The sequence below is a fragment of the Loxodonta africana genome, chromosome 7 (genome assembly GCF_030014295.1).
Source record: "Loxodonta africana isolate mLoxAfr1 chromosome 7, mLoxAfr1.hap2, whole genome shotgun sequence".
In the NCBI taxonomy this organism is placed as follows: Eukaryota; Metazoa; Chordata; class Mammalia; order Proboscidea; family Elephantidae; genus Loxodonta; species Loxodonta africana.
This window is the reverse complement of record NC_087348.1, coordinates 129,333,509-129,360,767: the sequence shown is the minus strand read 5'-3', so window position 1 is coordinate 129,360,767 and position 27,259 is coordinate 129,333,509. Positions and strand designations below refer to the sequence as shown.

At 38.0% G+C, this 27,259-nt stretch overlaps 1 protein-coding gene across 1 annotated transcript in view; it reads right to left on the bottom strand.

Moving 5' to 3' along the window:
• DDX10 (DEAD-box helicase 10) overlaps positions 1-27,259 on the bottom strand; it is a 378,968-nt gene that overhangs the window by 296,257 nt on the left and 55,452 nt on the right. Inside the window, exons 10-13 of the mRNA XM_003415620.4 lie at positions 10,987-11,088; positions 9,261-9,348; positions 6,359-6,447; positions 1,230-1,695 (exon numbers count right to left, since the gene is read on the bottom strand). Of these exons, the coding sequence (XP_003415668.1) occupies positions 1,230-1,695; positions 6,359-6,447; positions 9,261-9,348; positions 10,987-11,088 (745 nt within the window). The remainder of the gene's footprint in view (positions 1-1,229; positions 1,696-6,358; positions 6,448-9,260; positions 9,349-10,986; positions 11,089-27,259) is intronic.

Here is a 27,259-nt window from a genome sequence, read left to right as displayed (position 1 = left end):
CACTCACTATTTTATCGTCTGTGCCTCAGTTTTTTTCCTTACTTGTAAATGAGATAATAAGGTTTCCAAGGGTTTTCCTATCTCACAGGGTTTTTTCAAGGGTGGAATGAGATAATACTTAGAAAATGCCTACTGAAGTAGCTTTAATATATACCAAGTGCTCAGGAAGTATATTCACTACTTTCCTTTTTAGTATTATTTAGTTACTTAAAGAAACACCCTTCCAAGTTTCACAGGTCAAAATTTAATATGTATTTCATACTGTGTGTCTTAGAATTTTACCTATTACTATATTTTATGCATATAACACACACCTTCTATGTTTGCCAACTGCACCCTCTCCCCATGCCAATTTTTTTACAGCAACATGTTAAAAAAAAATTGGCATAGCGGTGTTTCTGAAAATACCTCACGAGGTGGAGGAAGTGGGGGTTGGCAAACAAACATAGAAGGCACACATTATTTGCATAAAAATATAGCAAGCACTGTGTAAAGAATAAGAGCTGGGCTTCAATTTTCATTAAAGAAATGATCAAGAATAAAGGCATACAAAGTAGAAAGGGGCACAGGAGAAGAGGAGGAGAAGCCCACATTTACTGTGTACCTACAAATATCCTAGAAAATAAGTGCTTTATCAAGATTATCTCTTGTTCCTCCTAGCAGGTTCCTCCTAGCAGGTACTTACTAGAAAAACAAAAGACCTACATGTAATCTTTTAATAAATCTTCATAAGTGCCCTTTAAAAAGAAGTGATTTTCTATTTAAGATACTGGCTTGGTTCCCAAAAGCAAATGTCTCATTAAGAATAAAATTCATAGTTAGAGAGATTAAATTATTGTAAGGAATATTTGTAATGATTTAAATCAGAAAGTAGTATGTTAAGAATCACAATGAAGGATCCTCACGCCATAAACCATGGGACCCCATCACCTTCCTTAATGTTATGATCATGGCTTTACCTACTTTTAAAACAGAGTACCAGAAAACCAATGAATGAGAAGATTAAAGTTTTCAACCCCCTAGAGGTTCCAAAATTATGAAGAATATGAGAACAGTCGGCACCTATTCTGTTTAAATATGGTGGGTGGTTGGGTAGTTCACTGAAAACAAAGTCATTCTATAATGTTCTCCTACTTCGTAATTCCCCATAGTTTCCAAAAAGCAACAACTAGCACACGGCAGAAAGAAGTGAGAAACAACAGAAGACCCTCCGCTGGGAGGAAACTTACTTGTAATGCTTTCTTTTCTTTAAGGTCCAACCCAAACACATTGTGCCGCTTCACCTTAAAGAAATCAGCATCAGGTTCATCATCATCCTCCTCTGCTCTGTCCATGAACTGCACAGGAACTTCCTTGATCTTCTGTGTCTCACTGGTGTCAGAAACAGTTCGAGAACCTTTTGATTTTCCCACTTTCTCTTCTATTTCTTCGACTTCCTCCTCCTCCTCCTCCTCTTCATCACTACTACCATTAGCCAGTCTGTATTCTGTCTCTTCTGATCTTTTCCCACCTTTCTGAAGGATGGACATTTTCTCACTGAAATAGGTTCTAAATGCTTCTACTTCATCATTGGTCAGGGAGGGAGCCCTTGGCTCAATTACTTTCTTGGTTTGGCTCGTTAACAATTCTTTGGTGGGTTGTTTCTGCATTTTCTGAAGAAATCTCACTCGCGGTGCCACAGCAAGACCAAGAGACCTTAAGTACAGGAAAAACAAAAATAATTATCTCAATACACTAATGGTATTTTTTCCTCAAAAGTTGAAATCTGTCTTTAAAGTTATTTTAAAGAAAATGTCCCTCTGAGATACAACTCAATCCTGACAGGTTAGATGACCCAAACGGCAAGTCAAAAAACCTGAGTACCTGTAAGAAAACATTTGCAGATACCTCATTTTTCTTTAAGAAGTTAACATGGTATAAAATAAAGAGCATTAAGTCAGTAAGAAGATGACCATAGTTCAAGTACTAGACCTGCCAATTTCCAGTTTGACGCTCTCAACCTCACCTTCCTTATAACACAGGATACAAACACCTGCCAGACTTAACTCACAGCTGTTGTAAAGATCAGGTTAACTAACTACAGTATATGAATTCACGTTGTAAGATATAAGTACTAAATAAACTGGAAGAGGCAGGGCCATGGAAGGACAAAACACAGTTCTCTACAAAGAATGAACTCAAGCATCATTGTCCCCTCATGTGAAACAGGGAGTAGGACACAAACATTCCTATAAAAAAGAAAGGATTTTTGTAAAGCAGAGACGACAGAAAGAAAGAAGGAAAGAAATAGATGGGTCCTGATAGAATGGGGAAAAAATGTCAAACAGAACTCAAATTCTTAAGAAGTCCAGACTTATTGAACCGGTTAAGACCAGAGGACCCTCTGAGACTATCACCCTCAGATAACCTTTAAGCTTTGAATTGAAACTACTGGAGGTCAGGTAAATAACAGACTGGCTCATAAAATACAGAATATCATTTGTGAGTACTATGCTCCTTTAAAGAATCATCTCTATAAGACGAAACGGTCAACATTTACTCTAAAGCCAAGATGAGATGGTAAGGAGGGCAGGGAAACTAGATTAATGGAAATTAACCAGAACAGAAATAATGAGAACATTAACACATTGTGAAAAATGTAACCATTGTTATTGAACAATTTATATAAAAATTGTTAAATGGGTACCTAATTTGCTGTGTTAACTTTCATCAAAAACATAATAAAATATGATTTAAAAAAAGAAATCTTGTTTTCCCCTTCTGAGATTCATTTAAAGGTCAGGTCTTTCCTAGCTTGGCTCAAAGTTAACAGCTTTCACTGTTCCCACTGGTGGACTGGAAATAGAATCCTCAAGCAAGGTCTGCTATAAAAAACAACTAACATTATAACATGGATCCCCTGCCCCTTTTCTATACGACACACGGCATAGAAACTGACAGGCAGTAGAGCGTAGTGGTGAGAAACATGGATTCAGATATGAGACTACTGATGTCCAAATCCTGGCTGATACTTATTGACTGCATGATCTCAGGAAAATTATTTAATCTCCATATACCTCAGTTTTCCCGTTTGTAAAATGGGATGATAATGGTACCCACTTCACAGGGTTCTTAAGAATAAATGAGTTCACACACACACACATATTAAAAAAAAAACAGTGGGGTACTGGCACGAGAACAGACATGTAGATCAATGGAATAGAACTGAGAGTCCAGAAATAAACCCGTACATCTATGGTCAACTGATCTTCAACAAAGATGCCAAGACCATCCAGTGGGGAAAGAAAAGTCTTTTCAACAAATGGTGCTGGGACAACTGGATCTGCACACACAAAAGAATAAAAGTGGACTCTTTCTTTACACTATACATAAAAATTAACTCAAAATGGATCAAAGACCTAAGTATCAGAGCTAAACCTATAAAACTCTTACAAAAAAACACAGGAGTAAGTTTTCATGACCTTGGATTTGGCAAAGAATTCTTATTAATATACCCAAAGCATGAACAACAGAAGAAAATAAACTGGACTTCATAAAAATTAAAAACTTCTGTGCTTCTAAGGACACCACCAAGAAAGTAAACAGAGCCCACAGAATGGGAGAAAGTATTTTTCAATCATATATACAGTAAGAAATTTGTATCCAGAATACATAAAGAACACTTATAACTGAATAATAAGAAGCATAACCCAATTAAAAAGGGGTGAAGGATCTGAATAGATATTTCTCCAGGGAAGATATACAAATGGCCAAGAAGCACATAAAAAGATGCTCAATGTCATTAGTCATCAAAGAAATGAAAATCAAAGTCACAATGAGATACCACTTCACACCCACAAGAAAAAAAAAAAAAAGAATAAATGAGTTCACAAATGTAAAGCACTTAAAATGGCACCTAGCACACAAGTAGCAACTATTGAGCATTAAGATGCCCTGATGGCGCAGTGGTTAAGAGCTTGGCTGCTAACCAAAAGGCCAGTGGTTCAAACCCACCAGCTGCTCCTCAGGAAAAAGATGTTTAACAGTCTACTTATGTAAAGACTGAGAGAGAGAGACCCGTTGCCATCAAGTCAATTCCGACTCATAGCAACCCTACAGGACGGGGCAGAACTGCCCCACGGAGTTTCTAAGGAGCACCTAGGGGATCCGAACTGCCGACCCTTTGGTTAGCAGCCATAGCACTTAACCACTACACCACTAGGGTTACAGCCTTGGAAACCCTACGAGGCAGTTCTACTCTGTCCTGTAGGGTCACTATAAGTCAGAACTGACTCAACTGCAACGGGTTTGGTTTTTTGACTGAGCACTTGAGGTCATCATTACAACTGCTGTGGTGGCTAGCGATTAGGATCACTAACTTGAATCCATCAGAGCACTTTTCTCAATGTATTACAATCGTATTTACTTATCTTTCTCAGCTACTTTAGTAAAACTTTAGATTTTTTTTTTTAGTAAAACTTTGAGCTCCTTGAAGGTGGCAAGCACATATTACACATCTATAGTTCTAACGGGGCCCTGGTGGTGCAGTGGCAAAGAGCTCGGCTGCTAACCAAAAGGTCAGCAGTTCGAATCCACTAGCCTCTCCTTCAAAACCATCTGGGGCGGCTCTACTCAGTCTTTTAGGGTTGCTATGAGAAGGAATCTGCTCAACGGCACTGGGTTTAGTTTGGTTTTTTTACAGCTCTAATATCTAGCACGATGCCCTGTACAGATTAGGCATTCGATACACATTTTTTTAGTAGAATACTTTTTAAAACCTTTATTATAGCCTACCTACACAGCATTGTGTTAGGGTCAAAGTATTCTAAAGGAAATTATGCATCTCAAGGAAACTACACATCTAAACATCCACAAAAATTAAATGAAAACATTAAATTACATTGTATCAATAAATTAGGCTCAGAAGTTAATTTTCTGCCTTTTCTAAGTATCTCCAGCAATGGCCTTCAACTGTAAACAGTGAGACTTCCTGAAGTCTGCTGCAACAAAACCAAAAAAAAATCAAACCCATCGCCATCCAGTCAATTCCAACTCATAACTCCAACAAAAGCCCACTGCCATTGAGTCAATTCCAACTCATAGCAACCTTATGGGACAGAGAGTAGAGCTGCCCTGTAGGGTTTCCAAGGAGCAACTGGTGGACACGAACCACTGACCTTTTGGTTAGCAGCCAAGCTCTTGACCACTGCACCACCAGACTCCTAGCTGCCACAAAATATCCCCTAAAAACGGCCCTGCAGTATAAAAGACCGATGCCCCTTTCTAAAATCCCAGCCAACTCAATTAGAAAACCAGAGAAGAACTTCACGCAGAATACAAAATATTAACTAATGACCTAAATTACCGATCATACTCAGAAATGATGAAACTACAGACTGGTATATAAATGATGTGGAGCGGGGAGAAGAATGCTATCCACGGCATGTGATTTTTCATCTATTACCTAAATGGAAAGTCAGTGGCCTTACTCTGTTATTTTAAGCGTTCTAAAATGTTTTTTTTTTAATATTACAAGTGACAAATCACCTGTTATACTAAACTTAAAATATAACCTAAAGAATGGAAAACAACAGCTGACCCAGATACAAGGCACTCAAATTCCTGGATAGCAGAATTCTGCCTGTAAGTACATACTTCCTCACTGCCTGAAAAATTTCATGCTGATATTCGAAGCATGATTAATCTCAAGGGTGCTTTTATAGGATTTTGTCAATGCTTTCCCCACAAATAGGACCCATAGAAAAACAAACACTCCTCCTTCATAGCTGAAAAAGTTAAAAAAAAAGAAAACTTCCTCAAATACTAAGCCAAAACAAGACCAATAATTCCAATTTGTACAATAGTAACCTCCGTCACTAAACAGGGACATCTTGCCACAATAACTGTGAGTACTCGGACGAAACACCAAGATAGAATATTCAAGCAATAAAGCAGTCTGGGAATCGCAATATAAAATAGGAGAAGAACTGGTAAAGAAACACGCATTGTAGAATGTCTACGGCAATCCAGTGTTTCAGAAAACAAGAAAAGGATTACAAAGGCTACACAGACATTTAAAGATTTCGAAGGATGTTTATCAGTTTCTCTCCACCTCCTCTGAGATCAAACTATATGAAAATGCCTATGTAACTTTAAGGAATTTATACTTAAAAGAAACTTCCTTCTGACAAGAACTTAACACTCAACTAGTTTTCTACAGAATTTATAGAATCTTTTTCTTCGGAGGGCTCTACCAGGTTCTTTTAAGGTAAATGTCTGGTGACAGTATTTTAAACTGGGACTCTAAGAGAACCAGGTTTGAAACAAATTCCCTCTGACTTTGAGGATTTTCAATTACAACTATACTATGAATACTTACAGAGCATATTCAGGTAGAGGCAACTTGCTCACATCGAACACTTCTTTATCCTTCATCAGATATACTGAACGTATGTAGGAGACAAAACACTACAAAATAAGAGTTTTAAACGTATGGCATGCAGTAACAACAATGGAAAAGTAATTTAAACCAACATAAAAAAAGTTAACCAAAGAGAGAGATTCAACAGCAATGAATAGAATTACAAGATATTTTGGCCTATCTCCATCTAACATAATTTAAAAAAAAAGAAAGAAAGCCTAACTTTTAGAACTGTAATATTAGAAAAGTCTAAAATGCGATCTCATCAAGCGAACTCGATACAGAATATAACCTTCCCTAAAAGCTATTCCAAAAGTTAGTATCATTCAGCTGTAAAAAGGAACAATGGAAAAAAACAGTTTGGAATAATACAATTTGGGATCTACTCTGACCTCCATATCTTACTAGATGAGCATGTTTCTTGTTTCTCTAAATTCACTTTCCTCATCTATAAATCAGTGACAACAATACCACCTACACAGAGTAGTATGAGAGTTAAATGAGAAAAGGCATGTAGAATAGCTAGCACACCTTCTGGAATATAGTAAGTACCAATAAATGTTAGTTATTATTGATAATAATTATTACTGTAATAGAGCTTAAGTTTTCCAACAAAGCTTTATGGCATTAATTAAATGAGGCTTAACAAAATCATGACAGGAAAAGTTCATTTTTAAAGCTTTTCTTTTTTATTATAATTTCTAGAAATTCATCAATTTGCAGTGTCTAAATAAAACAAAAACTCAAAACCTATCTGTATATCAGAGCTACACAACTCAAAAAAGTAAACGTCGTCCTGATCCTTTGTCGGTTTGTAAACTAGACAGGTGACAATGATGAAACATGTCTACATTACTATTTATTTTTAAATGAACTTGTGTAAAGTACATGTAATTCTCATTCCCATATTTACACAACCTCACATTCTCTCCGACTTGATACTAATCCCTTACACCCAACTAATCTTCAAAATACTTTTATCTCTATAAGCTTGAAAAACAACGAATAGTGCCAGTTCAAGAGTAAATTTTTTTCCCCCTACAATTGTCCACAATAAATCACCCGAGTGGCTTGTTTTTGTTCTATTTAGATCATAATCGAAAGCTAGAAAATCACTTCTAGGAAACTAGATAGCTTGCTGCTGCAGCTAGCGATGCAGTTAGCCGCTCTGCTAACCCATGCGTGACACCCAGTCAATCACACGGATTTCCATGCGCTGCTCTGTAATCTCGGTTCTGGAAGGCTCATTTGCTATATGCACAAACCAGCGAGACAACATCCTTCCAATGTTTCACATTTCCTGATTCATGACTGAATGACCTCCTAGGTGTGAGTAAATCATAATACATCAGAATTCATGTATTCTGAAACTTCTAAAGCTTCATGCCATTTCCAAACTTCTAAAATAAAATGTAACTCCTGACTTGAAGTGTGTTTGCTAGATAAAACATGCACATGATGAAAATGCATGCACAAAGAAAATATATTTAAAAAAAAAAGAAAAAAACTTGCTTAAAGGCTCTTTTCATTGGGTTTCTGGTGGAAAGAGCATATATTTAGGTCCAACTTTGCACGGTTCATCGTTTCGGTCTTGGTATATTTCAGAAGCAACTTCTCGTGATGTAGCACAGTAATTCTCAGAAAGTCAGACAAACCTAGATCTGAATCTCAAGTCTGACCCTTAATAACTGTGTGAACTTAGACAAGGCTTTCAATGACTTCAAGCTAACATTTACTCCTCTGTAAAACTGAGACAACAAGACCCATGTCACAGATTACAAGGGGGGATAAAATAACTCAGTGGACATTAAACGGTCATGTAATCCTGTCATGATTAAGACAGGGCCTGCACACAGCAAACACTCAGGTTTTACCTGCGTCATTAATACTGTTATTTCAAGCACAGTGATGACAGTTGATAAAAAATAAGTTAGCAAAAAATATAACATTTTCACTTTAAATGAAACTTAACTTCTTTGCTGAGAATATCCAGTTTCAAAACCATAACATAAAAGCCTGACTGTTGACTGTTTTTCTGCTCCATCTATTTAGGATGCCCTTTTCATATCTCCTCTTTATTTTCTTCCTCCCCTTTTCATCTACCTGCTGAAATAGAATCCAACCTCTGAACTTCTACTCTCTAGCTCATTGCTGATGTTACAGGAGATGCAAAGATCTCATAACAACATAAGGCAGTGAAAGAGTGATAAAAATGAAGAGCTTCAAAATAGAGATTCAGATATTTGTTCATTCAAAGACTGGACAGCTATAAGCACAATGCAAAATAATGTTAAATAAGCATTTTCCAAAGAATCTACAGCTGAACAGTCAAAGAGCTAAAAAGTAAATTTAACTTTTTAACACTTTCTGTATTTTCTAATCAGAATTACTAAGCCCAGAAAAGAAATTTGAGACATTAAATCATATTTACAGATAGAAGCCTCATTCCTGAGGATAATTTAGAAAAAATTCTGTGCTTTCTGGAAATTTAACCTAATAGAGAAAACTATTAATCTTATTGTCAAGAAAGTGAAGTCAGGAGTGGTACCAACTTCACTGAAGAGATGAAAAGTTGATAACTTCATTGAGTGTACTAGAAGCCATACCACTGTGTGCCTAGAAATCATCTTTAACAGAATTTTCTGTCTCTGACAAGATTACAAAGAAGAATAGACACTTTTCCAGGTTATTCTAAGAAATATACATTTTTAGAAAACTGAAGAATAAGCTAAACTGGCCTATCTGAACATCACACTGAATATCTGAGGCATGACCATGAAACCTAGAAACAGCAGAAAAAATGGAATTTAACTTTATTACATGCTCCACCGCAGTGAAGGTATCCAATTCAAGAACTTACCCTTTGTGCTCTTTCTTTTAAATCTTGATCTTGGGCTAGAAACGATTCCATTTTTTTCTGGACATCTATAAGTTTTTCTGGATTGATTCTTTGTAACAAAAGTAAAAGTTAAACTAAGACACCTCATTTTTAGAAGTTAAAAATAGTACACAGCACTTTTCTATTTTCCTCAGTATTATTTTTAAATATGACAATATTTCTCATTTATGAACCAGATTAGACTGAAATTACACTGGACATAAACTTGACTCTCTTGCATTTTATGCATAATACAGATAAAAAAGGAATGGATGATCACATGTTTTCTCTAAGGAAACACCCCATGCTGAGTGAGTGAAAGATGCTTGAGATAAACACTGCAATTAGCATTAGTCACTTCCTGAATCTATAAAGATAACAGCCTCCTGAGAGAGGTAGTAAATGAAATGGAATAAATGAAAACTAATGTCATTTTGTAGATACTGCCATTTTCAGTAAAATTTCACAAATCAATATCAAATAATAAACAAGAGGCCAGGGATATAAATAGTGTTTTCTTTATCTAGAAATTAGGCATAATATAACAGAGATGTTACTTAACTCTGCCCAGGGAGGCTACCATAAAGAATGAAATCCTTACACGGGACTAGGTTTCACAAAAGGAATGGCACTTATTTCCCTGACTTAGGCAGAACTACCTTGTTCCTAAAATGTCAGGGTGATGGTGGGTGCCTTAATTTTCTAGTGCTGCTACAACAGAAATACCACAAGTGGACAGCTTTAACAAAGAGAAATTTATTTTCTCACAGTCTAGGAAGCTAGAAGTCCAAACTGAGAGTGCCAGCTCCAAGGCAAGGCGTTCTCTTTGTCAGCTCTGGGGAAAAGGCCGTTGTCATCAGTCTTCCCCCTGGTCTAGGAGCTTCTCAGCACAGGGACCCAGGGTCCAAAGGACGCATGCTCCTGGCTCTTCTTGCTTGGTGGTAATGAGGTCTCCGTCTCTCTGCCTCTCTTTTATATCTCAAAAGAAATTGACTAATGATACAACCTAATCCTGTAGATTGAGTCCTGCCTCCTACGCCTTTAACCCTGACTCATCAACATCATAGAGGTAGGATTTACGACACGCAGGAAAAATCACATCAGTTGACAAAATGGTGGACAATCACACAATACTAGGAATCTCAGCCTAGCCAAGATGACACACATTTCTGGGGGACACAATTCAATCCATAACAGTGGGTGAGGTAGTTTTTACAGTTTTATTACAGAAAATTTCAAAATAGGTAAGGGTGGAAAACATTCACTCCACTTTAAAAATTATCAATTCATGGCCAATCCTATCTCATCTATATCCTCACCCACTCTTCTTTCCATCTCACCAACACCGCCACAATATCTTGAAGCAAATCAAGCCAATGTATTTTAAGGGCCCCAATACAAGTGAGAGATCCTAACTGACTCTGCTGATGCTCAATCTATATATTTTAATAACAGGAGCCTATAATCCTCGGAAACAGACAATCCTAAAAATAATTTCATTCGAGAGGTTTAATCCTTCCAACCATCAATGCCTCTTGAGACTAACCTTTTCCTTTCATCTCTTATTTTCTCCACTAGTAGTCTTCTAAAAATAATGGTCACAAACTAGACAGCAGAATGTATTAAGGGGAGGAGAGCATTAGGTATACATAATTAAGCATAATAATTCCATGTTCTCATTTTCCTAACAGCAACACAGAGTTCTTACTTGATTTCCTCCACAGGTACTTTTTTCTGGAGGAGCTGCTGCACCATCCCTTTTTCTTCCGAGGGAAGCAAAATTAATAAAGCTTCACCATCTTCTTTGTACCTAAAAGAAACAAAATCATTTCCAGATCAATGCAATATGCATTTTAAATTGTGCAGTTTGATGAGCAAGTAACAAGGAAGCAAGTTCATCTAATTAGTAAATATTAGGAATATCATTTTCTTTAAATCTTCTATGACAACAAAAAACTAGGGCTCTGAGTAGCTTATGTCAAATTTTCATCACTAGTCAAGTTGACTTGAGTGCGACTCAATTTGATGGCAACTAACAACAACAGTTATAATTCCTAGTGACTTTTAGGCTATGCCACAGAAGAGCTAACGAATCAATTAAAAAGCAATTTTTACATAGTTCTCTACTTATAGTAAGGGAACAGTTTCTCATTCAAGCCACTGGAGGACTGTAAAAAAAAAATTAGTCATTTAACAAACACGGCACCCAATGTTTCAAGGAAATCAATTCATCTTCCTAGGGATTTTATTTCTACTTTGGGAATAAAATTATTCAGATCCATCGGTTAGAAAAAATGGATCTCTGCTCAGGTAAAAAGCTGGTCTCCAATTCATGCACTTCTCTGTTTGTTGTTGTGAGAATATATACAGCAAAGCATGCTCCAATTCAACATTTCTACATGTACAAGTGAGCGACAATGATTACGTGCTTCCAATTATACAACCATTCTCGCCCTCCTTTTCCAAGTTGTTCCTTCCCCATTAAAATTAATTCAGTGCCCCCTAAGCTTCCTATCTTTCAAGTTGCTATTGTCAATTGATCCCATATACACAGTTCTTTAACAAGCATAATGCTCAAGGCAGACATTTTTACTAGTTAAGCTAAACTACTGATTGGTTTTGAGAAGATTTCAGGTGATATTTTTGGTTAAATGTTTAAAGACTATCTCAGGGTAATAGTTTCAGGGGTTCACTCAGCTTCTGTGCTCTAGAAAGTCCGGATTCTATGAAAATTTTTAAATTTTGTTCAGCATGTTACCCCTTTTGATCAGGCTTCAGCTACAGAACCTTTGATCAAAATGTTCAGCAATAGTGGCTGGGCACCATTCAGTTCTTCTAGTCTCATGGCAAAGGAGGCAGGCTCATGGAGGCAGTTAGCCACACATTCCATTTCCTCCTCCTATTCCTGATTCTCTTTCTTCTTCTGTTGCTCTAGGCGAACAGCAATCAATTGTTGGACCTTGGATGGCCACTGGCAAGCTTTTAAGAACTGATGACCTACACGAACCGCTCATTTGTTGTTGTTGTGTACCACTGAGTCGATTCCAACTCATAGCCTCCCTATAGGACAGAGCAGAACTGCCCCATAGGATTTCCTAGACAATAATCTTTATGGGAGCAGATCACCAGCTCTGTTCTTCTGCAGCACCACTGGTGGGTTTGAACCACCAATCTTTCTAGTAGCAGCCAAGTGCTTAACCATTACGCCACCAGGACGCCTTTCCCTCACCTAGTAAAATCTTACTTCATGCTGCACCTTCAGAAATGTGTACTTCAGTGGCAGCAATGCATGTGTAGTTACTCAAGCTTCTTGTGCTACTTGCATACAGATTGCCTTGATACCTTAGTATCCGCTGCTACTTACAAGCAGTAAGATAGAGAATGGAAATTGATGTTCGGGAAAATCTTTTAAAGAAACAATAGAAATAGTAATTTCATCAAAGCACTCTCTTCAGGGTTCACACAATAAAACATGAAGGAATAATTCTTACAAATAACTAGTTAACTGAAAAACTTTGTGCCAGGCATAAACTGTGAAGAACACAAAGAAAGAGAAGGTGAACATTCCTGTCTTTAGTGAGCTAACAATCTAAATAGAACAAACCTATGCAAAAGCAAGAGAAACTGGAGATTCACGGTAACCGTCACAGAACAGTAAAGTAAGTGGCAAGAGACAACCACAAATTTGGAAACAGACAGTGGTGATGGCTGCACACCATGGTAAACGTAATTAACGTCACGAATTATACACATGAGGAGCCCTGGTAGCTCAGTGGTTAAGCGCTTGGGGGCTCACCGAAAGGTCAGCAATTAGAAACCACCAGCAGCTCCATGGGAAAAAGACGTGGCAGTCTGCTTCCATAAAGATTACAGCCCTGAAAACCCTACAGGGCAGTTCTACTCTGTCCTATGGGGTCATTATGAGTTGGCATCTGCTCGACGAACAATGGGTGGGAAATGTACACATAAAAATGGCTGAAATGATAAGTGCATTGTTGTATATATTTTACCATAATTTATTAAAAATAAAATAAAACACATCAGCAAAGGTCAGTAAATGCCATGATCTCAGAAGTGAAAAGAGAACACTCAGTATTAGAGAAAAACAAGTATGAATAAGTCATAGATGATGGAATTTGAGCCAAGCCTGTGTTATGAAGATGAAGAGAAAAGCGCAAGCAAAGGCATTGCAAAGGGGAGAACAGCATGAACACAGGAGTGGAAACCAGAAAACACAAGGCAAGTTTAGGAGAGAGTGAACTAAAGGTAGGAGAAACTCCAGCGAAGCAGGTCTGCATCAGCGGATAAGAGGAAAGATTGCAAGAAAAGCACATTAGACCCTATGTTAGGAGAATATGAATGCCTCTGTACAGAGAGAGTAAATACTACTGTATGTAAGTAGAACTCTGTCACCCAGTGCTGGAGGGGAAGACTAGCTGGGCTGACTTAGTGTACTGTACTCTATTTTAAGGATTGAAGGGTAATTTTTATCTTACACATTGACTTTAAAACTCAACTCCTACACTAAGATGAGACTCTAATCTCACCTACATGAGAAATATAAATGTGTACACAATAACTCGTAACCGGTTGCCGTCAAGTCAATGCTGACTCACATACAAGAGAAAAGTATGAAATGAAACTTTTCTTTGAGTTCTTTTATTTGCTCAAAAATTTCTTATTAAGGTCCAACTATAAACAAGGCACTGAGAGAGAGTGATACAAAGGACATGGTCCTTGCCTTCACAGATTTACAGCTTATCAGGGACAAACACTAAAACCAGTAATAATAAAGTATTACAAGTGTCATGGTAAATAGACAGGAAGCTGTGAGAACATACGACAAAGAGGTCCAATGAATGCAGTCCAAAGGTCAAGGAAAACTGCCCTGAGTGAATGACATGTAGGCTGAACCCTAAAGAATAGTTAGGAATCAGTTAAACATTGAGATAAGGATGGGAGTTGAGAATTCCAGATAGAAAAGGAAAGGGAGCATATCTGAGGACCCAGTGGACAAATTTTTGTCCTCTTGATGCTTATTTGCTAAAAATTTGTGTATTAAACAGGGGGAAAAAGTAAAAGAAAGCTGAACATACTTTTACTCCTTTTACCAAATATCTGTTTCATGGCTAAGAACTAGTACAAACACCTTCCTTACTGTATTTTAAAATAGAATAACATGACTCAATTTTTTTCACCTTAATTTACTATGAAGAATATAAATTTAAAGCATTCCCCCTAAGTAGTGTTAGACTAAACCACCAATAAAGACAGAAATTATTGATATAGAAGCATATAAAGCATTGAGGCACTACCTGAAGACAAGATATCTGAGAGACATTAACAACTCTAAGGCCTGAAGACATCACCAAGGATAGGTTAAGGAAAGAACTGTCAGTTAATACTGCCTCCTTAGCAAACCAACAGAGACCACTTCACAGTTGCACTTACCAAAACACCCTCAAGAAAGCCACACTCTTGAGGTGAAGGGAATTTACCTTCTAATATGAAAAGGCTTATTATTTTGTGTGGCCCAAAAAGAAACAATTAGAAAGGAGAGTGAGCAGTGGGTTAAAGGATAACCAACCCTTTTATCTATATCCAAAGTCAGAAATGGCAAAATGAAATAAGTAAATAAATAAAAGTCTACACAGGACACAAACTGTGGCAAAGGAGTAAAAGAGATCAAAAAAGGCATCCGCTGAATGAATTCTGATCTTCCAGCCAACTCATAATCAAGAGTAAGAAGTCTAAACACCTACATCTACTTTACCTACTCTCTCATGTACACAGAGAGAACTTGGAAGAATGAGTCGGGATCGAAGTCGCAAACAGGCTATACCCAAACCTTTTAGAATATAGCTAACTGAATATATATAAAAGGCTAGAAAAGAGACAGACTGCAACGATTAAATTTAAAACGGGGGGAGAAAAAAAAAAAAGGAAAGGTGAGAGGGTATCCAAAATCAAATACCACAAGACAATCATCTATTAAAAAGTGCATCACTGGCCATTTTACCTATTTTACCTATTATACACATCTTTTCCCAGAAACAATGTAAAGCACAAATTATCTCCCACACATCAATGTCCAAAAACTTCCAGTAAGCTTTTACTCCAAGAATAAAAGCGCTTTTAAAAGAAAGGCATAAGCACATTTCACATTTTTTTTAATGGATACAAGAATAAACTGTTTACCCATGAGCTTGCTGTTAGATTTCAAAAGCAATATCCAAGGCCTGAGGCTAAATATAAGGAGAAATAAATGTTCTTCATAAGACCTGTATTTTAAAACTATAAATTGAGACAGATTTGAAAAGATATTCCAGGCATTATATAAAAAGTCCTGAGTCTGAAACAAGTAAATTTCATTCCCACCATCAGAATTAACACTAAATAAATAAATAAAAAGATTTTTCTTTTTATTTTTTTCACATTTATGCAGCTCTTCAGAATTTATGAAGAACTTTATGTTACATTAATTTGCTTTTTTTAAAAGCATACAACTAATGTTGTTTTTGTTGTCAGGTGCCGTCGAGTCGATTTCAACTCATAGCAACCCTACATATAACAGCACGAAACACTGCCCAATCCTGTGTCATCCTCACAGCTGTTGCTATGTTTTAGCCCGCTGTTGCAGCTACTGTGTCAATTCATCTCCTTTAGGGTCTTCCTTGTTTTCGCGGACCCTCCACTTTACTAAACACAATGTCTTCCTCCAGGGATTGGTCCCTCCTGATAACATGTCAAAGTACGTGAGTCGACGTCGTGGCATTCTTGTTTCTAAGGAACACTTGCTGTACTTCTTCCAAGACACATTTGTTCATTGTTCTGGCAGTTCATGGTGTATTCAATATTTTTCCCCAACACCATAATTCAAAGACATCAATTCTTCTACAGTCTTCCTTCTTCACTATTCAGCTTTCTCATGCATATGAGATGACTGAAAATACTATGGCTTGGGTCAGGCACACCTTACTCCTCAAAGTGACATCTCTGTTTTTTAACACTTTAACGAGGTCTTTTGCAGCAGACTTCCTAATACATCGTTTGATTTCTTGACCACTGATCCCATGAGCATTGATTGTGGATCCAAGTAAAATGAAATCCATCACTTGTCTGTCAGTCTGTCATACTGTGGTGGCTTGTATGCTGCTGTGATGGTAGAAGCTAAGCCATCAGTATTTCAAATATCAGCAAGGTCACCCATGGTGAACAGGTTTCAGCAGGGCTTCCAGACTAAGACTAGAAAGAAGGACCTGGCAGTTTACTTCTGAAAAAACTGGCCAGTGAAAACCTTATGAATAACTGTAGAACATTGTCAGATATAGTGCCAGAAGACGAGCCCCTTAGGTTGGAAGGCACTCTAAACAGTACTGGGGAAGAGGCACCTCCTCAAAGTAGACTCAACCTTAATGATGTGGATGGAGTCAAGTTTTCGGGACCTTCGTCTGCTGATGTGTGGCACAACTAAAAATGAGAAGAAACAGCTGCAAACACCCATTAATAATTGGAACATGGACTGTATGAAGTATAATCTAGGAAAACTGGAAATCATCAAAAATGGAATGGAACTCATAAACATCAATATCTTAAGTATTAGTGAGTTGAAATGGACTCGTACTGGTCATGTTGAATTAGACAACCATATGGTCTACTATACCGGTAATGACAAATTGAAGAGGAATGACTTTGCATTCATCGTCAAAAAAACCATTTCAAGATCTACCCTAAGTACAACACTGTCAGTGATAAGGTAATATCCATATATCTACAAGGAAGATCAGTTAATATGACTATTATTCAAATTTCCACCCCAACCACTAATACCAAAGTTGAAGAAACTCAGGATTTTTGCCAACTTCTGCAGTCTGAAATTGAACAAACATGCAATCGAGATGCATTGATAATTATGCAACTAATGCAGAAAGCGAATTTTAAAAAATAATAAAGTTCCTGAAAGGTGGAGTAATTGGCCTAAACCAGCTGGTTACTACTATACATCAGACTACAGTCCAGTCTACTTAAGTCCAACTTCTAAACCATTGCTTTTCAACTGTACCAGGACTTATTTCCTCCAGAAACAAGGATCCTCAATAGTTTGATTATGATTGTTTAACTGATATCAGAAAGCTGATCCTGCATCTCACTAGTATTACCAGCTAATATAGGAGATCCAGACCATTCGCCTGGGTTCACGTGGTAATTTGCCCGTTGAAGTAATCCTGAAACAAACCATGGCCAGAGAGAGAAAAAAAAACCCTGCCATCTTGGCAAAAATTTACCTTCTACTCATAAACCATTAAATCCTTAACTACTGAGGTTCAGATTCTCCAACACATAAACTCCATTCCAGTTGAATCCTGTAACTGTCCATTAAACCTTGCCCATTCATAGCTGCAGAGACTGTGGTAGCGTGATCTAGCAGTGTTTATGGATGGCTAGCCACCCTCAATTCTCCCAGCCTGGTTGTTCAGGTTACAAACCAGGATACAAAAGAATGTATTTAAGATAACTGAATTTTTTAGTTAAAATAATAAACATATGTGAGTGAAAAAAGATTTTCCGGGTGGTGGGTTTTGGTTTAATTGTTTTGTCACTATTATCTAAAATTTGTATATTGGATAAGCATTACTTTTGTAATAAAACACAGTTATTAAAAACAAATAAAAAAAACTGACACTATCTGACTTCAGGAGCCCTGCTGGTGCGATGGTTAAGAGTTCAGTTGCTAACCAAAAGATGGAGAGTTTGAAACACTAGCCACCCCCTGGAAACCCTACGGGGCAGTTCTACTCTCTCCTGTAGGGTCACTGTGAGTCGAAATCGACACAATGGCAATGGGTTTTTTGGTTTTTTTAATCTGACTTCGGGGTTTACTATAAAGTTACAGTGATTAAGACAGTGTGATATTGGTGGAGGAATAAACAAATAGATCAGTGGAACAGAATAGAGAGCAAAGAAATAGACTCACACAAATAACAGTCCATTGATTTTTGACAAAGGAGCAAAGGCAACTCAATGGAGAAAGAACAGTCTTTTCAACAAACAGTTCTGGAACATATGGACATCCATATGCAAAAAAAGAAAAAAAAAAATCTAGATACAAAACTTCCATCTTTCACAAAAAATAACTCAAAATGGATCATATATCTAAATGTAAGATGCAAAGCTATGTAACCTCTAGAAGGTAACACAGGAGAATATCTAGGTAATCTTGGGTTTGGCAATGACTTTTTAGATCCAACACCAAAAGCACAATTCATAAATGAAAAAATCAGTAAGTTGGACAGCCTTAAAATTAAAGACTTCTGCTCTGCAAAAGACCCTGTTACAAGAATGAAAAGATAAGCCACAGAATGGGAGTATTTGCAAAACACATACTTGATGAAGGACTTGTATCCAAAATACACAAAGAAATATAGAGACTCAACAATAAGAAAACAACCCAAATACAAAATGAGCAAAAGATCTGCACAGACAGCTCACCAAAGAAGATATACAGATGGCAAATAAGCATATGAAAAAACGTTCAGCAACATGTCATGAGGGAATTGTAAATCAAAACAACAGTAAGATATCACTACACACCTACTAGAAAGACTAACATCCAAAACACTAACACCACCAAATGCTAGCAAGGATGTGACGTAACAGGAAGTCTCATTTATTGCTGGTGGTACTGCAAAATGGCACAGCCACTACGGAAGACAGTCTGGCAGTTTCTTACAAAGCTAAATACAAGCTTACCATACGATCCAGTAGTAACATTCCCAGGTATTCACCCAATTGAGATGAAAATGCATATCCACTTAAAAACCCACACATGAATGTCTGTAGCAGCTTTATTCATAATCCCCCAAAATTGGAAGCAACCAAATGTCCTTCAAAAGATGAACAGATAAACATACTGTGGTACATCCATACAACGGAGAATCATTCCGTGATAAAAAGAAATGAGCTATCGAGCCACAAAAAGACATGGAAGAACTTTAAATGCATATTGCTAAATGAAAGAAGCCAATCTGAAAAAGCTACATACTGCATGATTCCAACCATACAGCATTCCGGATATAACAAAACTATACAGAGAGTGAACAGACCAGTGGTTGCCAGGGGCTCTGCGGGAGGGAGGAGGGATGAGCAGGTGGAACATGTGGCATTTTTAGGGCAGTGAAACTATTCTGTATGATCCTGTAATAGTGGACACAGAACTGTATGTATTTGGAATGTATAATACAAACTGTGAAAGCTAGTGTAAACTATGGACTTTAGTTCATAATAATTTACCAATAATGGTTCATCAATTACAGCAAATATACCACAGGAGTGAAGGGGGTATATGGGAACTCTGTACTTTCTGCACAATTTTTCTACAAACTTAAACTGCTCGAAGAAATGTTTATATTTTAAAAAAGTGAAAAAACTTTCTCTACATGCTTTCAAAGCCTCTAACTTTTGTATCACTTCTACTTCATTTAATGCTTTTACAATAAAAATTTAACATTTTTACTTCATGTAAGTAATCAGAGTCCAATTGTTCTGTTCCCACAACACAACGTAGGTACAAATAAGAAGTTATCCTAATCATACCAGTATTTGTTGTATTTCCTTATCCCGAACATTAAATCTGAGGACATGTATTCCCCATAGCATTTGTATCTAAGGGCTGCTTAATAAATATTTGCTGAGTGAATGAACACAAACCAACCACTACAGATATAAGTACATAAAACACTAGATTTGGATTCAAGTCCCAGTATAGCTTTAGACAAATGACATTACCTCTATATATTTTCGTATTTATAAAGATGTAATTTGAATTAGATGATCTAGGTACCTTCTGGATCTAAAGTTCTACCACTGAGATTCTATTAACATATCTGTTGCTGTTCACAATATAAGTATGTATTATGAAGAGGCAGAGAAATGAAGAAAATTGCTGGTTAACACTCTGCTATTACGCAGCCCTTTTCTCTTCTTCCCTCCCTGTATCTCCTTCTATTCTCCCTGTACTTCGGCTTTACGTATGGCAATCATCTTCACAAATTTCATGTCACCGTGGAGAGAATAATGTAGTCAAATCATTCAGATGCAGAAAGACAGCAATAAGGAATCAGAGTCCAACTGTTCTGTTCCTCCAGCACAATGCAGGTACAAAGGAGAGCTTATTCCAGGGAAACGCGTATCTTACAGAATGTCTAAAGATTCTACACTAGGTTTAAAAATGAAAATGCCATTCTCGGAAAAAGGACCTTGTCTGCAGCCTAAGACATTAGAAATATGAGCAGGGATACCATGATAGGTTCAACAGTTTGACAAATGAAATTCACCATAAAATAAATGGATAGAAATGCATAGAAAGCTTCTAACAAACTGATACAAGGACAATGATTTATGGAGTTCACACGGAAAGGACAGAAATCATTAAATTCTATCAACTCTGTGCCCAAAAAAATTAAAAAATTTACAGGTAAGTAGCAAAAAGAGAACTCAGGAAACAACTGACAGTTAGTTATGACTAACAGCACTTTACAAGAAAAGAAAATGAAGTGTAGAGAGGTTCAAACGTACTCAGCCATAAGGTGACGCAGCCCAACTAAAATCTAAGTTTCCTGAGTTTTAAGGCTAGTGTTTGATCAACTATAGGACGCTTGTCTCCCATACTCCAAATGAACAAAGAAGAAACATGAATATATTTTATCTTCATGACAGCATATGGCAGCAAATCTTCCTTCCCCAAGTACCTGGCTTTCATGCATTCTGAAAATTCTGCATGACTTCCATAATAGCTAGATTTTGAGCACACTGGCAAGTACGTCAGTTTTAGTCAGAAAAACCTGAGTATAAATCCCGGCCCTAGTACCTACCTACCTATTAAACTGAGTAATCTTGGACACATTTTACCTCAGAGTCTCCGAGCAAGAGTTTCCTAATAAGAAAATTTCCTTCACAGGGCTGTTTTAAAGGCTAAACAAGTTCATTCATTTATTCACTCAACAAGTATTTATTGAACATTAGGAAGTAAATGGTTAGGTAACAATTCATTTTTTCCCTGTACAGGTTCCTGTGGCAGATTGGCGTGGAGGGTGCCTCACAGGAAAAAAAAAAAAGCAGTAAGGTAAAATCTCTTTGTAAATATGCTAATAACAGACCTCCTGGGAAATAAACAGGGCACCTGCTGACATAAGAGCTGTATCTACGAAATGCTTTCAACAGGTGTACCAGGTTTGTTTACATCTACGTCTTCCCAGCGCTATGTAACTGCGTATACAAACGGCTTATCTGTGTTTAACTGATATGCTGCACACATCACTTAGAGACTACTATGTTGGTCTGGACCAGAGCACATCCAGATGTGGCAAGAGAAGCTCTGGGAAGCTGTAATGAAAGTCTCAGGCCTCTCCTCATTTCACCTGTACCTTGTGATGACTTTTATCCTTGAAATTTTAGTAAGTGTGATAATGCTGGGTGTGGCAGGCAGCTTGTAGAAAGGTTCCCAATAATCTCTGCCTCCTGGCATTCACACTCTTGTGTAGTCCCTCCTACACATAATAAATAGGGCTGGCTTTGTAACCACTAGGATAATGCAGATAAGACGAAGTGTGACTTCCAGGACTATGTCCATCTTACAATCACTTACCCTCTCATATGCTCTATCCGGTGGAGCCAGCTGTTATGTGGTAAGTTTCTCTATGGAAGCCTCTGGTCAACAACCAGTAAGGAAATGAATCCTGCAAACAACCACTTGAGCAAGTCTGGAAACGGATCTACCCTCAACCCCCAGTCAAGCCTAAAAATGCAAATGTGGGGTAATTTGTTACACAGAAATGGATATCTAATATATTGGGTAAGATCTCTGATTCAGGAGTCTGATTTAAAAATCCAATTCTCTGGGTTATCTCAGGTGTCTACCACATGCGAGACCCTATTCTAAGTACTCAGGGTATACCAATGAACTCGATAGACAAAAGTCCGTGTTATCATGGAGCTTACATTCTAATGAAAAAGAGAAATAATAAAATAATAAATAAATGCTCCAGTGTATCTGAAGGTGATTAAGTGCTACGAAAAAAAAGAAAAAGTAGAGCAAGTAACAAGGAGAGGTTGATGGGAAGGAAAGAAAGGCAGCCGTGTGGATACTTAAGGAAAAAGCATTCCTGTGGGAGAAATAGCTAATATATAAAGGCCTCAAGGTAAAAACATGCCTGGCATGTATGAGTAACAGCAAGGAGACCAGTGTGGAGCATAAAGAACAAGTCCCCAAATAACAGGAAAGGGGTGGGCAGTGAAGAACAGCAGAGAGCTCAGTAGGTCTTTGGCTTTTATTCTGCATGAAATGGGAAGCCATCAGAGGAGCGGCATGATCTGACTTGGCTACTGTGTTGAGAAAAGACCATAGCAGAGCACAAGGGGAAGTGCCTGGTAAACGGCAGACACCTAAGAAATATCAGCCCCCTTATCTACCACTGGTGCCATAGTGGTTACAAGCTAAGGCTGCTAACCAAAAGGTCGGCAGTTCGAATCCACCAGACGCTCCTTGGAAACCATACGGGGCAGTTCTACTCTGCCCTATAAGGTCACTATGAGCTGGAATTAACTTGATGGCCACGAGTCTGGTTTTAGTTTTGCTTTTATTTACCACTATAGCTACACTGAGGCCCCGGTGATGGAGTGGCTAAGAGTTTGGCTGCTAACCAAAAAGGTGGCAGTTCATATCCACCAGCCACTCCTTGGAAACCCTATGCGGCAGTTCTACTCTGTCCTATAGGGTTGCTATGAGTCAGAATCGACTTAACGGCAACTGATTTTTTTATAGCTACACTGGCTATATTCTACTCTACCTCCTCACTGCTTCAAAATGAGAAATAAAGAACTGATTTTGCCCTTTTAGTAAAGCTTTAAATCAGTTACCAATAGACAAAGGCAGAAGTCCCTATAAGGGAACATCAGCTTCTCTCTGTGAGGAGCTAACTAAAGATAGGACCTTCACAAAATCAAGCTAAAGAAAGGAGAAATTTCACTAGCAAAAATTATTCCTATCTTCTATCTATGATATAAATAGTAAGCTTCAGTAAGTTAATGCCCATAAAAATTGTCTTTTCACTTTCAATATTTCAATTTAGAAACCAATTAAAAATACAATAAAGAAAAACTTCCCTCATTATCTATTCTATAAAGTACAAGAATTTTTCATAAACAAACCATGAACTTTTCACAAGTTATAACATTAGAAATTTTAAACTAGTTTCCGTCTTAATATTTGCTATGTTGAGACCTAAACTACTGCTGCCAGTGAATGTGTAATGCAAAAGTTTGGCCTCTGCTGTCCCCTAGTGGAATCTCATTCTGCTACCTAAATCATAAATAAAATCTATGAGATTCACAAAACGCAGCAAAGCAAATATAGCTGAGTTGGAATAACACTGAAATTATTTTATTCTCCACTGGGGGGGTCATATACAGTATAAACTCCCATCTTCCACCCACATCACACTACCTTAATAAAAGCTTTTAAAAAAATACCAGGAGTATCTGATGTTTGCCTACTTTTCATTGCCAATTTTCATTTGGGTATTTTTACAAGAGCTTCATTTCATGAGCACCAAAAACTGCAGGCCCTTTTAAGTGGTTCAGTGTATCACAGGATACAGCTTTATAAAAGTATACTAATAGACCTTGCCTCAGTTAAAGTTTCTCATCCTCATCCAAATGGACCCAAGGAAACAAGAGTAGGCCAAGAGTTTTTCTCCCTAAATGGATCATTTCGCACCTAAGAGTCACCACAGAGCTGGTTCCTAAGAGGCAAAGGTCAATCATATCTCTGCTCTCTGACTTCTCCTTGTCTCTAACACAAGCCCTCCCTCCCCCTCATTCCTATTTCTCTGCTGAGTTTGGTAATTTGCTGCAATGTCACACAGAAATCACAGACTATACTTACGGTTGTGTGATTTATTAGGGTAAAGCATATAACTCAGGATACGAACAGGCAAGAGTAACAGGATACAACCAAGAGTAACTCAGGAGCAACATGAAGAGGCACTCTGGTGAGGCTTGGGAAGATTTCTAAACCAGAAAGCTCTCCTTCAAGGATTCTCTCCCTCAGGAAGCTTCTTCAAGCTTCAGTGTCTCAGGTTTTTATCAGCCAGCCTATACATTCATTGTTGGTTACCAGGTGGGCTCCCAGACCAACTTCCACACATTAGTACAAATCCTCAGGTGTGGCCAATGGAGCCCAACCACTCTAACAGTTACTTCACAGAGGCCAGGGACTAAGGCCAAACCACTTGAAATAAAGTAATTCTTAACCTCACACTCCGTTATGTCTCCAAAGGAAATCATTTTGTTAAAAGGGGTGTAGATAATTCAAGAAACTAAAAGGAAAAGATCATAGAAGAAAAACCGGGGCCAATGCTAGAAGCCCTGATACATGGCATTAACAGCATACAAACCATAACTAACAATACACAAACACCAGAAGATAAGCTAGATAACTGGGATCTCCTAAAAATTAAACACTTATGTTCATCAAAAGACTTCACAAAACAGTAAAAAGAGAAACTACAGACTGGGAAGAAAAATTTTGGCTGTGACAAATCCGACAAAGGTCTAATCTCTACACTCTATAGGGAAATCCGACACCTCTACAACAAAAAACAAGTAACCCATTAAAAAATGGGCAAAGGCTATGAACAGACACATCACCAAGGAAAACATTCAGGGGTAGGGCCAAGAGAGCTAAGTAGTCAGACACTTCCGGTGATCCCTCCTACAACAAAGACCTGAAAAAACAAGTGAAACGATTATATTTATGACAAACTAGGAGCCCTGAACATCAAAGGCAAAGTTAGAAATCAGACCGAGTGGCAGGCGGAGAGAGAGACGGTTCAGAACTGGAGAGGAGTTGCTGGACCTGAATTGCCCGGATCCCTCAGGTACCATTCCCGGGAGCGACTGCAACGGGCTGGCAGTAGTGTTACAGCCACAGTTTCCTCAGGGAGAGAGAGCCACCTGCACAGCCTACTCACACCTCCGGAACCAGAGAAGAACATCACTGTTGGCAAAAACTAAGTACTTGCGTATATTTTACCATGCCCCCAGCCCCCAAGATGGCTTCAGTGGCTGTCAATTTCCCTGGGCCTGAGATAGTCCATGCTGAGCACCCCAATCCATTCTCCTGGCCTTGAAGGAGGAATAAATTCACAATTGGGGAACAAGATAATCTGCCAGATCCACGAACCTGGGGAGCTCAGGACAGAAGCGGCTCCTGTCCAAGCATAAACAGTCCATGGACTTTGAATACATTTCCCCTCTGCATGGACCTATTTCAAGAAAATAGGCCCTTGTTGTCAAACCATAACTGTTTCAGTTGTGCGGTGGAGAGGTGAGTGTTTGATGTTTGACACCGCTTTGCCTATTAAACAGGGTCCTCACCTACACACATCAGGGGCCTAAAGGCTGGTGGCTCCACCCACATCACTCAGCCACCCGAGACAGAGGTCCAAGGATAACTGGTACCTCCCAGTCCTTACAACCAAAAGCATTGGGTGCCCATGGTCCATCTGCAGGACCCACCCACCAATATACTCCAGGGAACAGGGACACGCTTTCTTCAGAGACACTTGGGAGATGGTTGTCAGCCCCCTGCCTTGTTCAGAGTATGACCCCCTGCTACAACCAGATAACAGTACCTACACCAATCACCCCATCCCTCTAAGACTGTAGGACAGAGCCTGTACCACACACTTGATAACCAACTACCTGGACACCTGAGCTGAATCCACACAAGAAATGTGAACGGATTCCTATGCTGATATACCTACTAACAGCTCTAGCCATCTGGTGACAGGACATTAGAGCTTCAAAGACTAAAATAATTAAGGTAGCTCACTCAAGCAACCTATTTGGGCATATCAAAACAAAACAAAGCAAGAAGCTAGGATATAGTAAGCAAATATAAGATAATTAATACAATAACATATAGATGGTTCGGAGACAACAGTTAATATCAAATCACATAAAGAAACAGACCATGATCGCTTCAACAAGCTCTCGAAACACAGAATCAAGGGATCTTCTGGATGAAGGTGCATTCCTAGAATTACCGGATGCAGAATACAGAAGATTAATACATAGAACTCTTTAAGACATCAGGAATGAGATCAGGAAGATCAGGCAATATGCAGAACAAGCCAAAGAACACACAGATAAAGAAATTAAAGAGGTTATTCAAGAACATAATGAAAAATTTAATAAGCTGCAAGAATCCATAGAGAGACAGTAATCAGAAATTCAGAACTTTCACTTAAAGCACAATAAAAATTTTAAAAATGTATAACGATAATGACTATGGAAGAAAAAATAGGGACAACACTAGGAACCTTAATACATGGCACAAACGGCATACAAAACATTACTAACAATGCAGAAAAAAAACTAGATAACTGGGAGCTGCTAAAAATCAAGCACCTATGCTCATTCAAAGACTTCACCAAAAGAGTAAAAGATTACCTACCAACTGGGCAAGTTTTTAGCTATGACATTTCTGATCAGCGTCTGATCTCTAAAATCTATATGGTACTGCAAAAACTCAACTACGAAAAGACAAATAACCCAATTAAAAAATGGGCAAAGGATATGAACAGATACTTCACTAAAGAGGACATTCAGGTAGCTAACAGATACATAAGGAAATGTTCACAATCATTAGCCATTAGAGAAATGCAAATCAAAACTACAATGAGATACCATCTCAATCCAACAACGCTGGCACTAATCAAAAAACACAAAATAATAAATGTTGGAGAGGTTGTAGAGAGACTGGAACACTTATGCACTGCTGGTGGGAATGTAAAATGGTACAATCACTTTGGAAATCGATTTGGTGCTTCCATAAAAAGCCAGAAATAGAACTACCATAGGATCCAGCAACCCCACTCCTTGGAATATATCCTAGAGAAATAAGAGCCTTTACACAAAGA